Genomic DNA, 19,521 nt, shown 5'->3' with positions numbered 1-19,521 from the left:
ATATAAGATAAATTATTTAAGTATGAATTAAATTCTCAAAATTAATTATAATTTGTATATCACTAGTTGAAATTTGTTGTAAATGCTTAATAAAAAATGATGAATGGTGAACAACGACCATATTTATTTGTTGTAAATGCTTAATAAAGAATGATGAATGGTGAACGACCACATGTTTATTGGCAAGGGAATCAAAGTTTTCATTTATTCATCTCAAAGATGAGTATTAAATGCAAGCAATCTTGTAAACTTATAAAAGACCCTTTGGAATGACAAAAAAAAAAAAAAAAACATCTTGAGAAATATTTTAAGTTCTTTCTTCCATTCTTCCATTCTCTCCTCTCAATTATCTTTTACAATTTATATTTCATTAATTTGTTTCTTGTTTTATAACATGTTGTAGCACGAGGTACGAGTTGCTCTTAAGATAATTATTTGATATTAAACTTGGGGTTGTTTGTATAAAATAAATTTTACATATTTATATTAATATGGATTTTTTTAGAGGTCCTAGTAAAAAAATTGATCGTTCACATGATGAAAACACTAATATTAACTGATGTTACTTTATATTTTGTTAGATTAATTAATATATCATTATGTCTTATATTTACATTTTGCTATTACATTTATTATATCATTATTTACATTATGTTTTTTTTTTTCATAAATATTAGTTATATTTAAAATTTATACGTTATTATGTCAAAGATGAATGAGGATGATGTACATCTTGCAGAGTGTGCAACCATGCACACAATTCTTCGATATGAAAGATAAGTTTTTAAGTTGACATTAACAAAAACTAATTTAAATACCATATTTGATATTATAAACTTGATTAATGACTATGGAAGAGTAAACATGATACCATCAAATAAAACTAAATTCCATATAAATGATACTTTATATTATAACAAATGAAAATAAATAAAAATTGCCTAGTTTTAAAAATATTTATAAAAATGAATATCATATTAAAACTATAAATATAGATAATATAAAATATTATTATACTACTTTTATTTATAGTCAAGAGCTTATAATGGAAAAACTTTTAGCTTTCTCATTTGAATTGTATCATACAACTATAAAACTTATTAAATTATATGATGTCGTAAACCAAAAGTTTATTGACTCAAATTTTTTTATCTTTTGGCATAATAGATTAGGTCATCCAGGATCTCAATAATGCATCAAATAATAAAAGATTTACATGGGCATCCACTAAAAAATTAAAAGATTTATTCGTCTAATAAATACTTTTGTGTTGCTTGTTATTAAGATAAATTGATAGTTAGATTATCCTTTACTAAAGGCTTATGGATGTGTTTTAACGTGATTAGTTATAATTAAATAATATATTCAATGATTGAGGTCACCTTCTTTGACCAACCCTTCACCCAAAAGGGCCAAAACTGTGGACTAAAATCTCTTTTTATTTTTATTTTTTATTATTGCATGTCGGTGAGAAATATCAGGAGGTGTGGAAAAATAAACACCACACAAATTCGATGAAGGTGATTTTCACTGATTTTTCTAAAAAAAATAAAATGAAAAAACACTAATTTATTGGATCAAGGGAATGACATGAAAAGCATAGTAAAATCCTACTTGCCTTGAATGACTAGTCATATTTTGACTTATTCTATCTACTTAAAAATAAGTTGTAAGTCAAAAAGGAAATTAAAAAATTATGGTTTGAATTTTGAAAATAAATTATTTTCATAATAAGGAAAGAAAATAAATGTCAACTTAAATAAAAAATAAAAAACTGAAATTAATGTTAATGGTTTGCATCGCATACTTCAATAATTGTGTCTTGTGAGGAAAAAAAAAAACAAAAGAATGAAGCTAATGATTATATTGACTTAGGATATTTAAGAATTGTTCATGGAAAATTAGGACAAGTTTATTGAATGGGCTTTTGGGAAAGTTTAGCCCAATTTCAGGGTTTTGGGTAGGCCAGTCCAATTTTGGGCTTTTGAAAGTCCTATGGCCCGGGGAGGGTGAGCCTTGAAAATAAAATTTGAAACTCCAAAATTTAAGATTATGTTTGGTTCTGAAAATTTGAGGGAAAAATATAAGAAAAATAAAATAATATCCAAATTCAATAAATTATTTATATTTATTATTTAATATTTATTTTATTTATTAACACAATAATTAAATAATTTTAAAATACATACATTTTTAACTCGTTTTAATTATATTTGATTTTTTAAAATAATTTTTTTATAATACAATAAAACATGAGAATGAGAAAAAATGTCGTATTAAAAGTTAAACTTTGGTTGAAATAATTAATGAAGTCAAAACTCAAGTTAGATATTTGGGTTGGAATGATTAGTGAATTCATAACTTATATTAAGAACCTATTTAGTAGTGATTCTAAAAAACTCTTTTAATATTTTTAATATTTAAAATTTTTTATTATTCAAGTGTTAAAAATGTTTTCTAAAATCACTTTCAAACGCACTTTAAATGGAGTTGATTCAGATTGCACTAACGAAAAAATGTATATATATATATAATATGGTAACAAGTCAAAAGAAAACTCATCACCATAATGTAAAAATAAATCATATCTATTAAATCTCTTTTATATCGCATTCATCTATATAGTACACCTATTTGGCATAATGTCAACACTTAAATTTGATATATGAAATGAATTTATTTGTTTTTATATAAGATAAATTATTTAAGTATGGATTAAATTCTCAAAATTAATTATAATTTGTACATCCCTAGTTGAAATTTGTTGTAAATGCTTAATAAAGAATGATGAATGGTGAACAACCACCATGTTTTTTAGCAAGGGAATCAAAGCTTTCATTTATTCATCTTAAAGATGAGTATTAAATGCAAGCAATCTCGTAAGCTTATAAAAGACACTTTGAATGAAAAATAAATAATAAATAAACCATCTTGAGAAAGAAAGATTTTTTAAGTTCTTTCTTCCACTCTTCCATTCTCTCCTCTTAGTTATATTTTACAATTTATATTTCATTAGTTTGTTTCTTGTTTTATAACATGTTGTAGCACGAGATACAAATTGCTCTGAAGGTAATTATTTGATATTAAAGTTGTTTGTATAAAATAAATTTTACATATTTATATTAATATTGATTTTTTTAGAGGTCCTAGTAAAAAAATTGATCATTCACATGATAAAAATACTAATATTAACTGATGTTACTTTATATTTTGTTAGATCAATTAATATATTATTATGTCTTATATTTACATCTTGCTATTACATTTATTATATCATTATTTATATTATGTCTTTTTTTTTTCCTAAATATTAGTTATATTTAAAATTTATATGTTATTATATCTAAAGATGAACGAGGATGATGTATGTCTTGCTGAGTGTGCAACCATGCATACAATTTTTCAAGATGAAAGATACGTACTTAAGTTGATATTAACAAAAGCTAATTTAAATACCATATTTGATACTATAAACTTGGTTAATGGCTCTAGAAGAGTAAACATGATACCACCAAATAAAACTAAATTCCATATAAATGATACTTTATATTATAACAAATCAAAAAATAAAAATAAAAATATAAAATTGCCTAGTTTTAAAAATATTCATAGAAATGAATATTATATTAAAACTATAAAGGTAGACAATATAGAATATTATTACACTACTTCTTTTATTTATAGTAAATAGCTTATAATGAAAAAACTTTTAACTTTCTTATTTGGATTGTATCATACAACTATAAAATTTATTAAGTTATATGATATCGTAAACCAAAAGTTCATCAACTCAATTTTTTTTATCCTTTTGGCATGATAGGCTAGATCATCCAGGATCTTCAATAATGCATCAAATAATAAAAGATTTACATGGGCATCCACTAAAAAATTAAAATATTTTTTTGTCTAATAAATACTCTTGTGTTGCTTGCCGATAAGATAAATTGATCTTTTAGTCATCTTAACATGATTAGTTATAATTAAATAATATATTCAATGATTGAGGTCACCTTCTTTGACCAACCCCTCACCCCAAACTGTGGACTAAAATCTCTTTTTATTTTTATTTTGTTATTATTGCAATGTTGGTGAGAAATATCAGGAGGTGTGGAAAAATAAACACCACACAAATTCGATGAATGTGATTTTCTCTGATTTTTCTAAAAAATAATAATTAGAAAACACTAATTTATTGGATCAAGGGAATGACATGAAAAACATAGTAAAATCCTACTTGCCTCTTTTCTCCTTTTCTTGTTTTCTTTCCTTTTTTTTTTTTTTTAGTAGTTTTCAACTATCTAACAATCATAAAAATCCCAATAACCAAAAACCAAAAAAAATCACAACAATCAAATCTGAAAGAGAAAAAGTCATGAAGATTAAGAAATTTATAAAGCCAACAATTGCAAAACAATAAGTGAGGGAGTAGTACGAAGGGGAGGTGAGTGGATCCATGAATTTTAAGTTGAATGACTAGTCATATTTTGATTTATTCTATCTAATTAAAAATAATTTGTATTTCAAAAAGGAAATTAAAAAATTATGATTTGAATTTTGAAAATAAATTATTTTCATAATAAGGAAAGGAAATAAATGTCAACTTATGTAAAAAATAAAAAAGTGAAATTAATGTTAATGGTTGGATCGCATACTTCAATAATTGTGTCTTGTGAGGACAAAAAAAAACAAAAGAATGAAGCTAATGATTATATTGAATTAGGATATTTAAGAATTGTTCATGGAAAATTAGGACAAATTAATTGAATGGGCTTTTGGGCAAGTTTAGCCCAATTTCAGGCTTTTGGGCAGGCCCAGTCCAATTTTGGGCTTTTGAAAGTCCTATGGCCCGGGGAGGGTGAGCCTTGAAAATAAATTGAGAACCCGATCCCATCCCGGCTTTGGGCTGGGGTTGACTCGGCTATCTGGTTGGGTTTGGACTGAATCACACAATCAAATAGGCGTTTTCGATACTCGTTCAAAAAAATAATTGGTACTCAAAAAAGCAACCACATCAAGAAATTACCATACAAAAATATCTTTTGGGAAAATATTTTTCAAATGATATCGGGATCTAACCATTGGTTTAAGACATCGTAGATTCAAGTAACTCAAATCATATCTTGAAGAGACAATTTCTTAAAAAAAAAAGGTTTTACTCAAAGTCTTTCTTCCCAAAAATGTTTTCTCAATTTTATTTATTTTTTAATTAAAAAGTCACTTCCCAATAAATAAAAACTATAACTTGAAATGAATTTTTATGATAATAAAATTATTATTATTATATATATATAATCAAATTAATAATTTTTTTGTAATAAATTTAATATATAATAATAACCATTCATTATTGTGAGCATATTATTTGTAAATAATAATATTAATAAATTAATTATTTTATATACTATTGGTAAATAACAATATTATAAAAATATAAATAATCTTTACCAATAATCTTTCCTTTCTTATTCAAGTTAAAATTTTTGTATATGAAGATGTATATGGCATGTAAAAATAAATATCCTTTTATATTAAATTATATATTTACCATGAAAGTTTAATTTTACTATAAAAAAATATAATATTTTCATAATAACATTTAATTAATTTAAAATTTTGTTTTAAAAATGAATTAAAATATTTTAATTTTCCTATTAATTTTTTGTGTCTTTACAAATCACCTCATAGATGAGGAATTAAATTTTAATTGAAAGGATAATTTTTTTTCGGCCATTTCTAAGTTTGTCTTAAGGAACTTAGATGATATTTTTCTTCCATTTTTCTATTTCTGACTCTGTGAACCCCTCATGATTCATGAATGGAACCCAGATGCTTATTTTCCAAACTGAGCACAATCTCTTTATCAGTGAAGCAAGCAAAGCAAGTTCACGCACTAATACTGATCCATGGTCTGAGCCACCTGGAGCCAATCTTGGCCCGCCAAATCCTCCTCTCTGCCTCAAACTACTCTGCAACTGTCGCTCAATATGTCCATTCAGTCCTCCACCATTCCAAGTCTCCAGACTCCTTCTCATGGGCTTGCGCAATTCGTTTCTCCACCCAGCATGGCCAATTCAAAGAGGCTTTTGCTCTTTATGTTCAAATGCAGAGGTGGGGACTGTGGCCCACCACATTTGCTCTGTCTTCTGCTCTGAAGGCGTGTGCTAGAATTGCGTACAGAATGGGTGGGCTTTCCATTCATGGTCAGGTTCAGAAATTCGGGTTTAGTGGTGGTGGTGATGGGATTTATGTGGAGACTGCTCTGGTGGATTTTTACTGCAAACTGGGTGATATGGAGATTGCACGGAAGATGTTTGATGAAATGGCTGAGAGGAATGTGGTTTCGTGGAATTCGATGTTAGCTGGGTATCTGAAGTCCGGGGATTTAGTGGTGGCCCAGAGGGTGTTTGATGAGATTCCGCAGAAAGATGTTATTTCGTGGAATTCGATGATTTCGGGATATGCCAGAGCAGGGGACATGGAAAAGGCGTTATCGTTGTTTCAACAAATGCCCGAGAGGAATTTCGCTTCTTGGAATGCGATGATTAGTGGGTATGTGGAGTTTGGGGACATAGATTCTGCTAGAAGCTTTTTTGATGCAATGCCGCAGAGAAATAATGTTTCTTGGATGACCATGATTTCTGGGTACTCAAAATGTGGGGATGTTGATTCTGCATGCGAACTATTTGATCAGGTCGGTGGGAAAGATCTGCTCTTATTTAATGCCATGATAGCTTGCTATGCTCAAAATAGTAGACCGAAGGAGGCTCTTAAGCTATTTAACAATATGCTTAATCCAGATGTAAATGTTCAACCAGATGAGATGACTTTGGCTAGTGTTATATCTGCATGTTCTCAGTTAGGAGACTTGAGATTTGGGCCCTGGATTGAGTCATATATGAGAAGACTTGGAATTGAAATGGATGGTCATTTGGCCACTGCTTTACTTGACTTGTATGCAAAGTGTGGAAGCATTGATAAGGCATATGAATTGTTCCATGGTTTGAGAAAGAAGGATTTAGTTGCTTATACTGCAATGATCTTGGGGTGTGGCATAAATGGTAAAGCTATTGATGCAATCAAGTTGTTTGATGAGATGGTAGATGCCCAGATTTTCCCAAATTCAATCACCTTCATTGGGCTATTAACCGCCTATAACCATGCTGGTTTGGTTGAAGAAGGCTACCATTGCTTTACCTCCATGAAAAAGTATAATCTTGTGCCTTCGGTTGATCATTATGGAATCATGGTTGATCTTTTTGGTAGGGCAGGAAGGCTACAAGAAGCACTTGAGCTAATAAAGAGTATGCCCATGCAGCCTCATGCTGGGGTTTGGGGAGCTTTGCTTCTTGCTTGCAGGTTGCATAATAATGTTGAGTTTGGGGAGATTGCAGCTCAGCATTGCTTTGAATTGGAGCCTGATACAACTGGTTATTGTTCTCTTCTTTCCAATATTTACGCATCTGGTGAGAGGTGGGATGATGTCAAGAGATTGAGAAAGGTCACGAAGGAGAAGGGATTTTCCAAAATACCTGGTTGCAGTTGGATGGAATCTGCTTGACTCCCTTTTTTATAAGAAACATGCACTCACAAAACAGTGTTTGCTCCATTTTGGGTTCGATAACACTTCATACTTCTGGTTTTCAGAGGACCAAGTTTTCATATCCTACCCTTTGTAGTTTCATAAACTCAGGAAAAGTATATGACTTGGGTAGTTGGATTAGAGTCAGATGTAGCACCATTGTAATTTATGGAAGCTAAACCTCTGGAAAGAAATGGAAATCTGCAAATTTTTTGATACCGAGGAAGGTTTTTTCCACTCAGCCATTGTAAGATTCTGGATACAATTGTTGCCGCCATATACCAGTTAAAGGTAGTAGCTATACTCTTCTTGCATCGCTGTTATCTTTGTTCATTTATTCTACTGTGAAGCAAGTTGCATGAATACAACATTTATTGCTAGCAGCTTCATCTCCTTCTTTGCTTAACAATTAAGTAATTTTTATTAATAAAATTACTACAGATCAATGACATCTTAATATTTGATCCCTAGCTTCCCCAATTCTTGTCAGTGTCATGAATAATTTTTCATAATGACTTAGTGTAATTAAAAGTGATCGTCGAGGTCAGCTAGGCCATTAGGTCATTTAATCTAACATTGGATTAAACAAGCTTTTACCTATCAAAAAAAAAAAAAAAAAACATTGGATTAAACAAAGTATAAGATGAAATATTATATTATCAATCATAAAAATAATGAGATGAAGGGTTATCAATCTAGTCTTGATGAAAGTGATGACAATTTTAATTTCAATGATGACTATAATGATGATGCCCAAAGATTTTTTAGGATGTTCATTTTCTTATTTTGTTTTTTATTATGATTTTTAGATGTCTACAAAATTAGAATGTCCATTTAGACATGATGAATATCTCTACACAATATGATGTCCATTTAACACCTTGAATAATTATTACTATTTTGTTAATTTTATAAGATATTATGAGAGATGAAAAATAAATAGTATTATTGATTGTTAAAGACAGTGCTTATATTGATTACGTATTGAATAGGTAAATATATATGTATATTTTTTATTGCCTTATTATAATCCGGCTATGGCCTTGGTTTTTGCCTTTTGCCTTAAGCTAAAAGGAGTCTTCTTGCCTTGACATTGCCTTTTGCTTTTGACAACACTGCTTAATATTGTGTTCTCTTGTTCCATTGATCTCTTCCTCATTCCAAGAATTGTCCGTGAATTGTGCAGAACATTATTGGTGAAGGGGATTTTCAGCAATGATACATGAAATGTTTACTGCAAGGTAATGAACCCTGGTACTAGATTGGAATCCTCTGAAACCTCCAGACCACACTCCTTGCAGGCACTTCAGTTTTGGTCCACGTCCTAGTTGATAAGACGAAACAGACCTTGCTAAGTTCCTTGGAAGCTATTATCTTAAACATCTTGCAGAGCCCAAAGCCTGAGATTTGGTGGAGTAGGATCGTTCAATTATGGAACGTCCTTGGGATATGTCAAATGGATAAGGGAAGGTCAGGCTCCCGCTTTGATTTATGTGTTCAATGTGCATTAAAAAGATGAAAAAGGAGTTTCAATGGGGGCTGGAACAATTTACTGGGGCCATGCTCATGATCAATGGGCTACATAAAACAGGCGCATTTGGACGGCGGCTTGGACCATGGTTTGGTATGGGCCCCTTTGAATGAGTCTATGCTTATATCGCAAGCAATGAATATAATCATCTTTGTTGGAATGTTAGATGTAATTTAAGTTGTTAATTTTGCTTCATTTTGGAGTAAGATTTTTCTAGACTATGTGTTTCACTATTCATTGAAGATTTAAGGTTGTGTAATCAATTGAATGACACAAATAAGTATGGACAGGTTTGGAAAATGCTAATAGAATTTATTTAAGACCTGTAGTTGATTCAAAATTATTAAAATTGAGTAAAAATGTTTTAAAAAAATGGTAAAATCCCAATTTTGCAAAATTGGATTAATTTTATAATGTAATTGAATTAATTTTACAATTGTAATTGGATTTATTTTATAATTGTAATTTAATTTATTTTATAAATAGTAATTTGAGTCCATAGGCATTCATAGGATATAAATACCTTGCCTAACATAGATTTTGGTTTTGATGCAAATATTGGAAAAATCCTAACTTACCTTCCCATTTCTAAAAGCTCTCAAAGAAGATGTTAAACTAATAATGGGTTATCAAAAGAGGTCTACATTCCATTAGGAATTGAGACAAATCCGTCGGAGCATATGAGGTGTTGCATTAGGCATGTGAATCATGGCTTAGGTTTTGAAGAGTAAGTCTAGGGTTAGCTTCTACCACTTAATTTGTGTACAACATTTTTCACACAGTGGATTTTAGATTCGAGATCTTCAACTCGATTACTTTTTATCTCTGAACTTGTGTGGAAGTTTTCTATATAAAAATCTTTTGTCTCATTTATGTTGGATAGCTATTGTTCATTTCTAATTTTTCATAAGGCTTACTTGAATTAAAAAGGGTTAAAGTTTTGGGCTTCAATGCTGCAATCACCTTTTCATCACCTCTAGTTATACCATAACTCCGATTTAGAAACTTTTCAATATCCTTTTAGGACCATTCATTTTAAATAGTCGACCTCAAAATTTTCTAAATGATTTATAACCTTAATTCATGTTTAATTTGTTGGATATAATATGAAATATAATAAAGATAAGGTAATATATTTTATTAATGATTGGTGATGAATAAAATAAATCATATTTCATCTTCAATTAAACATGAAATAGAGTATATTATATCACTTATATATATTTTAGGATATAACAATTTTGAGTTAACATATGAGATATACATATGATATGAATCATAAAGTTTTTTATTTTATTTTATTTTTTTCAATTTTCTATATTACTCATTTGATATAACAAAACAATTTAATAAAAAATAATAATTTTATAGTTAAAAATATTAACAAATAAGTATAAAATATACCATAAAATGGGACATACACTCAAAACCAAATCATAAATCGTAAAAAGATTTTTAAATAATGTCAAATATGTAAAAGATTTCATCTTTTGTTAATAACAAATATTGAGATGTAATATAATTTATTTTTTAAATAAATCGCGGACAATGATTAATAATATATTCTTCAATTTTTTAATTTAATTTATAAATCATATGTCTCATTCAATATAATACCTTAAAACATCACATTTATAGAATATAACATCCAATGAGATCATATCTTGAAATGATAAATGATATTTTATAATAAACATATCGAATATGATGTAGTAGGTCATACGTGTTATATCTTGTTTTGTCAGGCAATAAATTTAATAACATATTGGTTTGAAATATTATTATACTTAGAAATGAACAATAAAAGAAGAATTAACACTACACTCAAAAGAAACAACCATACCCCACATTCTTTACTTTTAAGTTTTAACTCGGAAAGAAAAGGGGGAAAAAGAGGAAAAGACAGTTGGGCGGAAATAGGCAAGCGGATGCCCTCCCCTTGAAGGCTTCAAACTTCAAAGCAATCATCATCTGCCTTTCCTTCTCCTAAAGCCCACTAAGCAATTTCCTCGGTGTTTCCTCCCTGCACCTAACTTGTTTTCTGAAAGCACGCAAAACACTTTCGATTCCTTCGTATTCCTCTTTCTTTTAAATGCTTGAACATATATATATGTCTGAAAGAAGTTTCCGGCGACGAATTCCTTCCATCAGACGGAGAACCAGACCCCCTCACCCACCCCCTTCGCCGCATCGGCGAACTTTGACTCATCGGCGATTGAAGAAACCGTCGAAGCCCGTTGCAGTTCTGCACAGGTGCTCCTCCGAGCCTATTCTTTGGACCGTCAGCTTCTTCGTCGACGGAGACGATAATCGGAATCTGGAGTCCGATGGCGTGCTCTTCCGTCCCCAGACGTGTACGGACGTGTTGGCGACGTCGTCGTTTTGCTCTTCGTTCTTGTCCCTCTCGCCGCAAAATCAGGAGGTAGAGAGTCAACTGTGATTTGTCTAAACTATCTTTCTGTTCTTAAATTCATGAAATCAATTCCATTGATTTGGGAGAATCTTGGATTGCTGTTTGTGAATTCAATTCCCTGGTAAAAAATAACGACGATCGAAATTGTTGAGAACCTTTTTGGCTTTTTTTCCTTTGTTGGATCATGGGGTACTCCAAACACGCCCTAAGAGTCTAAATTCTATGACAGATTTGGAGTGTGCAGGGTTACAAAAAAGACGCAAAAGTGGTGGTGAATGTAACCGTCGAAGGGAGTCCAGGACCCATCCGAACTATGGTTCAATTGGGGTCCAGTGTGGAGGACACCATCCAGCTCGTAATCGACGAGTATCGCAAAGAAGGGCGAAGCCCACAGCTCCACAAGGACGCTGCTGCCGCTTTCGAAATGCATCACTCCCATTTCTGCCTCCAAAGTAAGTCTCAAATGGGGGTATTTTGAAACCAATTTTAATTTCTTAGGGAAGAAACATGGTATGTTTTCTGAATTGGCTTCTGAAATTGGTGCACTGTATCTGAAATCCCATCATTATCAGAGTTCCTGAATAATGTTTTGGACTTGATTAATAGGCCTGAACAAATCAGATGCCATCGGGGATGTTGGGAGCAGAAGTTTCTATCTTAGGAAAAGCAGCAGCAGTGGTAGGAGTAGCAATGGAGAACAAACCCCAGAAGCGGCTCCGCCTGTTCAGCGTCCTGTTTTTTTTTCCCCGGCCTCCCTGGATCGAAGGATCAAAAAAATTGTAAGAAGAATGCGAAGGTTTTGGAAGCTCTTGGGTTGCTTGCATTGCGAATGAGTTCTTCCCTCCCCCAGCACCATAATCCCCATTGTTAGAGTAACAATTTTTATTACTCTAACTTCCATAATTTATACAGATCCCTAAAGAAATTTGTATAGTAGTGGTATATTATTGCCTATTTTCATATTGCAATCTCTCTGTAAGATACCTTTTATATGGATTGAATACTATTGGCAAATTGAAATTATTCAAATGTCGGTCTGCCGAGTTATTTTTTATTTGGGCTTCGACATGGTGGGGTAGGTGTGCCGACGTCGCTTGGAAGTGATAGAGGGGCCCCCTTAGGGTTTCTTTTTTGAATGCAAGGGTCAGTTTCATCCGGATGCGTGTTTATAATAAGAGAATGATGGTAACGGCTGACCGCAGCACAAAATCCAACTCAATGTTGGAGGGTGACAGGTATTTTTGATACTTAAGTTGGGCTTGGTTGATTTATTTTTTATTTTTTTATTTTATTTTTGGGAACTCAATTAGCTTTAGGCCAAGTTTAGCAAATTGAGCTATCAATACACCTTTATAAATGTCAATTTTAATTATTTTATTTTTTAAAAAAATGGTTGAATCTAAAAATTTTGTCAACCTTTGTTGATTAGTCAATTTTTTATTTTTTAAATAAATTATTATTATAATTTGGCAACTTGATAAATGAAATGAAAAGATAAAAATTGATTAAATATATTTTATCAAAAATTTAACAAAATTTAATATATTCTACAATATTTATTTTATAGAAAAAATATTTACATAAATATTATGTTATTTTTATTTATTTGATTATATATATATATATATATATATATATATATATATATATATATATATTCTTTCCAATTTATTTATTTTTTCACCTTTTTTTTTATCTGGTTACATTACTTTTACCTAGATTCAATTTTCATAACTAAATATTTTTGTTTTATTTTTTTTAGCCGAACCGTATTTTTCATACCCTAAATACACTTTGCATATCCTAATCATATTATTCGTGCTTAGATTACAATTTTAATATCTTACTACACTGGTCACATTATTTATATATGTATGTCCTATTCACATTTTGAGTTGTAATCATATTTTTTATAAATGTGAATATTTAAGACATAATAGAGCCTAATGGGTCCCAATTTACCTCCAAAAAATATGAAGAATGTATGTACATTTTTATGAAGAATGTACATATTTTTCTTAAGAATAAATATGGAGTTCCAAATCCTATTTCACGGTGAGGGAAGAGCTCCAATCCATTCTCAAGGTTTCTAAAGTGAATATTTAGATCCAAATAGGGCCTAATGGGGCCTTGGTTGGTCTAAAAAGAATGTATATATTTTTGTGAAAAATACACATTTTTTTCAAGAACGTATCAATTTTTATTTTTAAATGTACAGAGGGTTCAAAATTATATTTTGATGTGTGGAAAGGTCTCAAATCTATTCCCAAGCTTCCCAAATAAATACTTAAACTCAAATAAGGCCTGAAGGGATCCTAGTTGGCTTATGAAAAAGGTGTACGTATTTTGGTGAAAAATGTATATATTTTATGAAGAACAGACATATTTTTCTTAAGAATATATGTATTATTCATAAAAAGATGTACATTTTTTTGGAGCCCTATCACGACACCATTAGACCTTATTTGGATCTAAATATTCATTTTGAAAACTTTGGGAATGAATTTGAGTCATTCCCTACCACAAAATGGGTTTGGAACCCTACAAACATTCTTAAGAAAAAAATGTACATTTTCACAAAAATACGTAAAAAAAATTTAGGCTAACACCCCATTAAGTCTTATTATGTCTTAAATATTCATTTGGGGAACCTTTGAAATAGATTTGAATTGTTCCCCACCCCAAAATACGATTTAGAACCTCATGTGCATTTTTAAGAAAAATATGCACATTTTTCACAAAAAAAATTAGTACATTTTTTTGGAGGCCAACAAAGACCTAATTAGGCCCTATTTGGGTGTAAATACTTATTTGGGGAACCTTGGGAATGGATTGGAAGCCTTTCCTCACCTTGAAATGTGATATGGAAACCATGTACATCTTTAAGAAAAATATGTACATTCTTCACAAAAATATGCACATTTTTCACAAAAAAAATTAGTACATTTTTTTAGAGCCCAATTGAGACCTAATTAGGCCCTATTTGGGTGTAAATACTTATTTGGGGAACTTTGGGAATGAATTGGAAGCCTTTCCTTACCTTGAAATGTGATATGGAAACCATGTATATCTTTAAGAAAATTATGTACATTCTTCACAAAAATATGCACATTTTTCACAAAAAAATTAGTACATTTTTTTGGAGGCCAACTGAGACCTAATTAGGCCCTATTTGGGTGCAAATACTTATTTGGGGAACCTTGGGAATGGATTGGAAGCCTTTCCTCACCTTGAAATGTTATATGAAAACCATGTACATCTTTAAAAAAAAAATGTATATTCTTCACAAAAATATATACATTTTTTTGGAGGCCAACGGGGACCCTATTACGCCCTGTTATGTCTCAATATTCATTTCAAGAACCTTGCGAATGGATTTAAGTCTTTCCCTTACCCCTACCCCAAAATACAATTTGGAATCTCAAGCATGTTTTTAAGAAACATATATACATTTTAAAAAAAATATGTATATTTTTCACAAAATACATATATTTTTTTGGATGTCAACTATAACTCCATTAGGCCTTATTTAGGTCTAAATATTCATTTAAGGAACCTTGCAAATGGATTTGAGGCTCTTCCTTGTCTAGAAATGTGATTTGGAACTTCACGTATATCCTTAAGAAAAATATATACATTTCTAAGAAAAATACATACATTCTTTATAAAAATACATATATTTTTTTGAAAGCCAATTGGTTCCCGTTAAACCCTATTTGGGTCTAAATATTCATTTAGGAAACCTTAAAGATGGATTTGAAGTCTTCCCCCACCTCAAAATTTGATTTGGAACCTATGTCCATCCTTAAAATAAATAAATAAATAACAAGTACATTCTTCACAAAAATATGTAGATTTTTTTAAAGGCCAATTAGGACCCTATTAGCCCCTAATAGGATTTGGAACCTGCATTCAATTCAGTTTAGGTCTAAATATTCATTTAGGAACCTTGGGAATGAACTTGAAGCCTTTCTCTACCCAACAATTTGATATGGAACCACGTGTAAATCCTTAAGAAAAATATGCACATTCTTAAGAAAAATACGTACATTTTTTTGGAGGCTAATTGGGATCCCATTAAGCCTGATTATGTCTTACATATTTATTTAGGGAACCTTGAGAATGAGTTTGAGCCATTCTCTCACCCCGAAATACAATTTGGAACCTCATGTACATTTTTAAGAAAAATAAGTACATTCTTTACAAAAATATATACATTTTTTTGGAGAACATCTAAGCTTAATGTCTTAAATATTCATTTAAGGGGTCTTGGAAATGAATTTGAGTTATTCTCTTATCCCGAAATGCAATTTGGAACCCTATGTACATTCTTAAAAAAAATATGTACATACACTCTTAAAAAAAAATATGCACTCTTAAAAAAAAAATATGTACATTCTTTATAAAATACTTACTTTTTTGGAGGTCAGTTGAAACCAGAAAAACCTTATTTAGGTGTAAATATTCATTTAGGGAATCTTGGGATTGGATTGAAGCCTTTTTTTTTTTTGCCTTAATGACCGAAGTTCTAACCCCTACTTACACCCCTAAGAAAGATTTTTAGAAATGTACATATTTTTCTTAAAAATCTACATGAACTTAGAAATTGACTATTAAGATAGGGAAGGCCTCAAACCCATTTTTAAGGTTTAATAAGGTCAAATGGGGTATTAGTTTACCTTTAAAAAAATAAATGTATTTTTCTTAAGAATATACGTATATTTTTAATGATGTACATGAACTTAGATATTGACCATGAAGGTAAGTGAAGACCTCAAATTTATTATTGGGATTTCATAAATGAATGGTTAGACCTTAACGAGGTTGAATGGGGTCTTAATCAACCTTTAAAAAAATGTACACATATTTATTAAGAATGTATATATTTTTCTTAATGATGTACATAAACTTAGAAATTAACTAGAGAGGTAAGGGAAGGCCTCAAATCCATTCATGTGGTTCTACAAGTGAATACTTAAACCTTTAAAAGGTTGAATTGGTCCCTATCGCCCCTAAAACAATTGGACATATTTCTCTTATAAATGTATGTGAGCATGGATATTGATCATGAAGGAGGGGGAAGACATCAAACCCATTCTCAAGATTTTACAAATGAATACTTAGTCCCCAACAAACTCAAATGGCGTCCTGGTCATCCTTTTAAAAAATGTTCGTAATTTTTTTTTATGAACATAAATATATATTTTTTAAAATGCATGTTTTTTTAAAGGATGCACGTCTTTTAATAAATGTAAAAAAAAATAAGATAAAAATTAATATAAAATGTTAAATACAAATTTTTATGTAAAAAATATTATTTTCAATTTTATGTTAATAAAAATTAAAGATTTTAAATAAGCAAAAATTTAGAACCATAATTAAGTTAAAACCTTAATAAGAAAGCTAAAACCACCATTACTTACTGTGATTTTGATATTAAAATTCTAAAATAAAAAAAATAATATTATAAATATATGTTTACTTTTACAGATTTACAAATAAATAAATCTTTTATTTAATATTAATATAAATAATCTTATATCATAAACTTCTAAATAATAAAATATATTTTTTAAATTTAAACCTTAAACTATCAAATGTTTTATTATAATTATTATTTAACATCATCAAGTATATTATTTGTGAGATAATATTTTCATTTTTGTTCATTATATATTTATGTTTTATTTAATTTCTTGTTATTAACTATTTATTATATACCATCATTTTAAGTTTAATATGTCCAAAAAATGATTAAAATCAATAAATATGAAGAGATAAGAGTGTAAAAAAAAAAAATTGAAATTAAAGAGGTTTTATAAGAGAATACGTAAGTATATTAAAAGAAATGTTAAAGAAGATTAGGAAAAAGTAATGTAAGAAGGAAAAATAACAAAAAGAAATAAGATATGTAACCATGGATAAGGGGGTGTGAGAGAAAACTACAATGTATTAAAAATTGGATCAGATCATCGATACAACCAATTGAATTGTCAATTTCTCCGGTCCGATTGGGTCAATGAGCCAATTAGAAGTCGGATCCTCGATGAACCAACAAACCATTGAATAGGCAAAAGTAACGTGAGAGAAAGAAAAAAAATTAGCTAATAGCCAATTTAATACTGTCAACTTCTCCGATTGTGAAATGAACATCAAATTGGATGGTTTCCCATGGATTGATTAATTGTGTTAGAGCAAAACTCAAAATGAGTTTCCTTTTCTTTTGGCCAAAGCCCCTCACTTCCAAGCCCACCAAACACTTTGTTTGTGCAACCTATTTATACCCCACATTTAGCTTCTAGAATTCAAATGTGGGACGAGTTATGGGTTATAATAGAAAAGAAACATGAAGGGAACTTGAACCATGGATCTATGGTTGACGAAGAGCAAATTTAAAACATTTAAACAAATATAAATATTTATATTCACTTATATTTTTACAATAATTATTAATGATAAATATAAAAATAATATAATTTAATTAATATAATAATTTTTAAAATTTTAAAATAATAAAATACATATATGTAAATAAAATTAAATATTATAATTTATTTTTTTTATCTTAAATATATCTCCATATTTAAATATTATACATATTATATTTCATAAAATTTAATCTATTAATAGATTTATCTTTATCATTTAATTTGACATATCAATATAAAAAATAAAATATTATTAATATATATATATATAATTTTTAAAAAGTAATTTAATTTTAATAAAATATAAAATATATATTTATAACATGATTGGTACCGTGGTTTGACCATCAATCCAACTATTAAATTTTGAATGGTAATTTTTTTTATTTAATAACCATTTTAAAACATCTTATAAGAGAATACAAAAAATAATAGATATACTTGTCATAAGAATTTTTAGGGATAATTTTGGAACAAATTCAAAAATACTATTTGAGTACACCAGTGATTTTTTTTCCCCACTTTACACTCAAATTGAAAAGCAAAAATTAAAGTTATAAAAAACATTTTTTTTAGGGTTGGTATATGATTGCATAATTCCCCAAAAAATAAATATTATTTTTTTTTTGTAATATTTTTGAAAAAAAAATATTAATCCTTTTTAAATTGGTTTTATTTGGCACAATATTCCTATTTCCTAAACTTCTAGGAAACAAAAATAATTATTTTATTAAGTGAAATTAAAACACAAAAATCATAATCCAATCACAACTGTATGGACCCCTCCCCCTGATAACACGTGGCACACATCTCCTGATGACGCGTGGCACACATTTTCATCCGGCTTAACCATATCCGGATTTCCCCAAGAGTACACGTGGCGCGCTTCTCCTATCCGGACTACCTCAAGGAGAGGCACACGACACTCATAAGCATAACATCTGGACGACTTCCACAAATGCATCCGGACGACCAACATAGGCCATCCGGATACAACAGTCTGCCATGACCCACGTTCCGCCACCTACAGAGTGAAAGGACAAGATGAAGTGACAACAAGTCAGTGGAAAGTGATTATATATATGAACCTTCACATAAGGAATAAGGTAAGCTTCTGAGACTATATAAGTGACTATATATATGTGGAAAGTCCACGATCACCTACCACGATCTCTATCAGCCGCCCGTAGGGTGATGATGGCCCTGCCACCACCTAGTGTCATCATAACAACACAAAATATCTCCCCACCATTAAAGAGGGGAACAAAGCTTCTGAGACTATATATATGAACCTTCACATAAGGAATAAGGTAAGCTTGATATACCTAGTAAAAGACCAACTGATTTATCTCTCTCTCTGAACCATGGCTGATAAAACCATCGGATGGTGCGTCTGGACACCCCGTCCGGACGCCTTTTGCAGGTGAAACGACTGAATCAAGAATCTATATTGGTTGAGATCGTGCGTCCATCAATTTGGCAACTACGTGGATCACCATGGACGCGAGGCCTCAACAACAACCTTGTACGAAAACCTAAAAAACCTAAAATTAGGCATGGAAGCGAGCGT

At 30.1% G+C, this 19,521-nt stretch overlaps 2 protein-coding genes across 2 annotated transcripts; both read left to right on the top strand.

The window, feature by feature from the left end:
• The first annotated feature begins 5,766 nt into the window (after positions 1-5,766).
• Positions 5,767-9,369, top strand: LOC100855020 (pentatricopeptide repeat-containing protein At4g22760). Its single transcript, XM_003635506.4, has 2 exons — positions 5,767-7,870; positions 8,766-9,369. Exon 1 carries the CDS (start codon positions 5,816-5,818, stop codon positions 7,556-7,558), a length of 1,743 nt encoding a protein of 580 aa, XP_003635554.1. The 5' UTR covers positions 5,767-5,815; the 3' UTR covers positions 7,559-7,870; positions 8,766-9,369.
• A 1,633-nt stretch (positions 9,370-11,002) lies between these two features.
• LOC100265823 (uncharacterized protein At4g22758) lies at positions 11,003-12,552 on the top strand. The gene is made up of 3 exons (XM_010663820.3): positions 11,003-11,532; positions 11,753-11,975; positions 12,130-12,552. Exons 1-3 carry the CDS (start codon positions 11,203-11,205, stop codon positions 12,354-12,356), a joined length of 780 nt encoding a protein of 259 aa, XP_010662122.1. The 5' UTR covers positions 11,003-11,202; the 3' UTR covers positions 12,357-12,552.
• The last annotated feature ends 6,969 nt before the right edge of the window (positions 12,553-19,521 follow it).

The sequence above is a fragment of the Vitis vinifera genome, chromosome 2 (genome assembly GCF_030704535.1).
Source record: "Vitis vinifera cultivar Pinot Noir 40024 chromosome 2, ASM3070453v1".
NCBI lineage: Eukaryota > Viridiplantae > Streptophyta > Magnoliopsida > Vitales > Vitaceae > Vitis > Vitis vinifera.
Note: the sequence above shows the minus strand (reverse complement) of the source record. Positions and strands in the feature narration are given on the sequence as shown.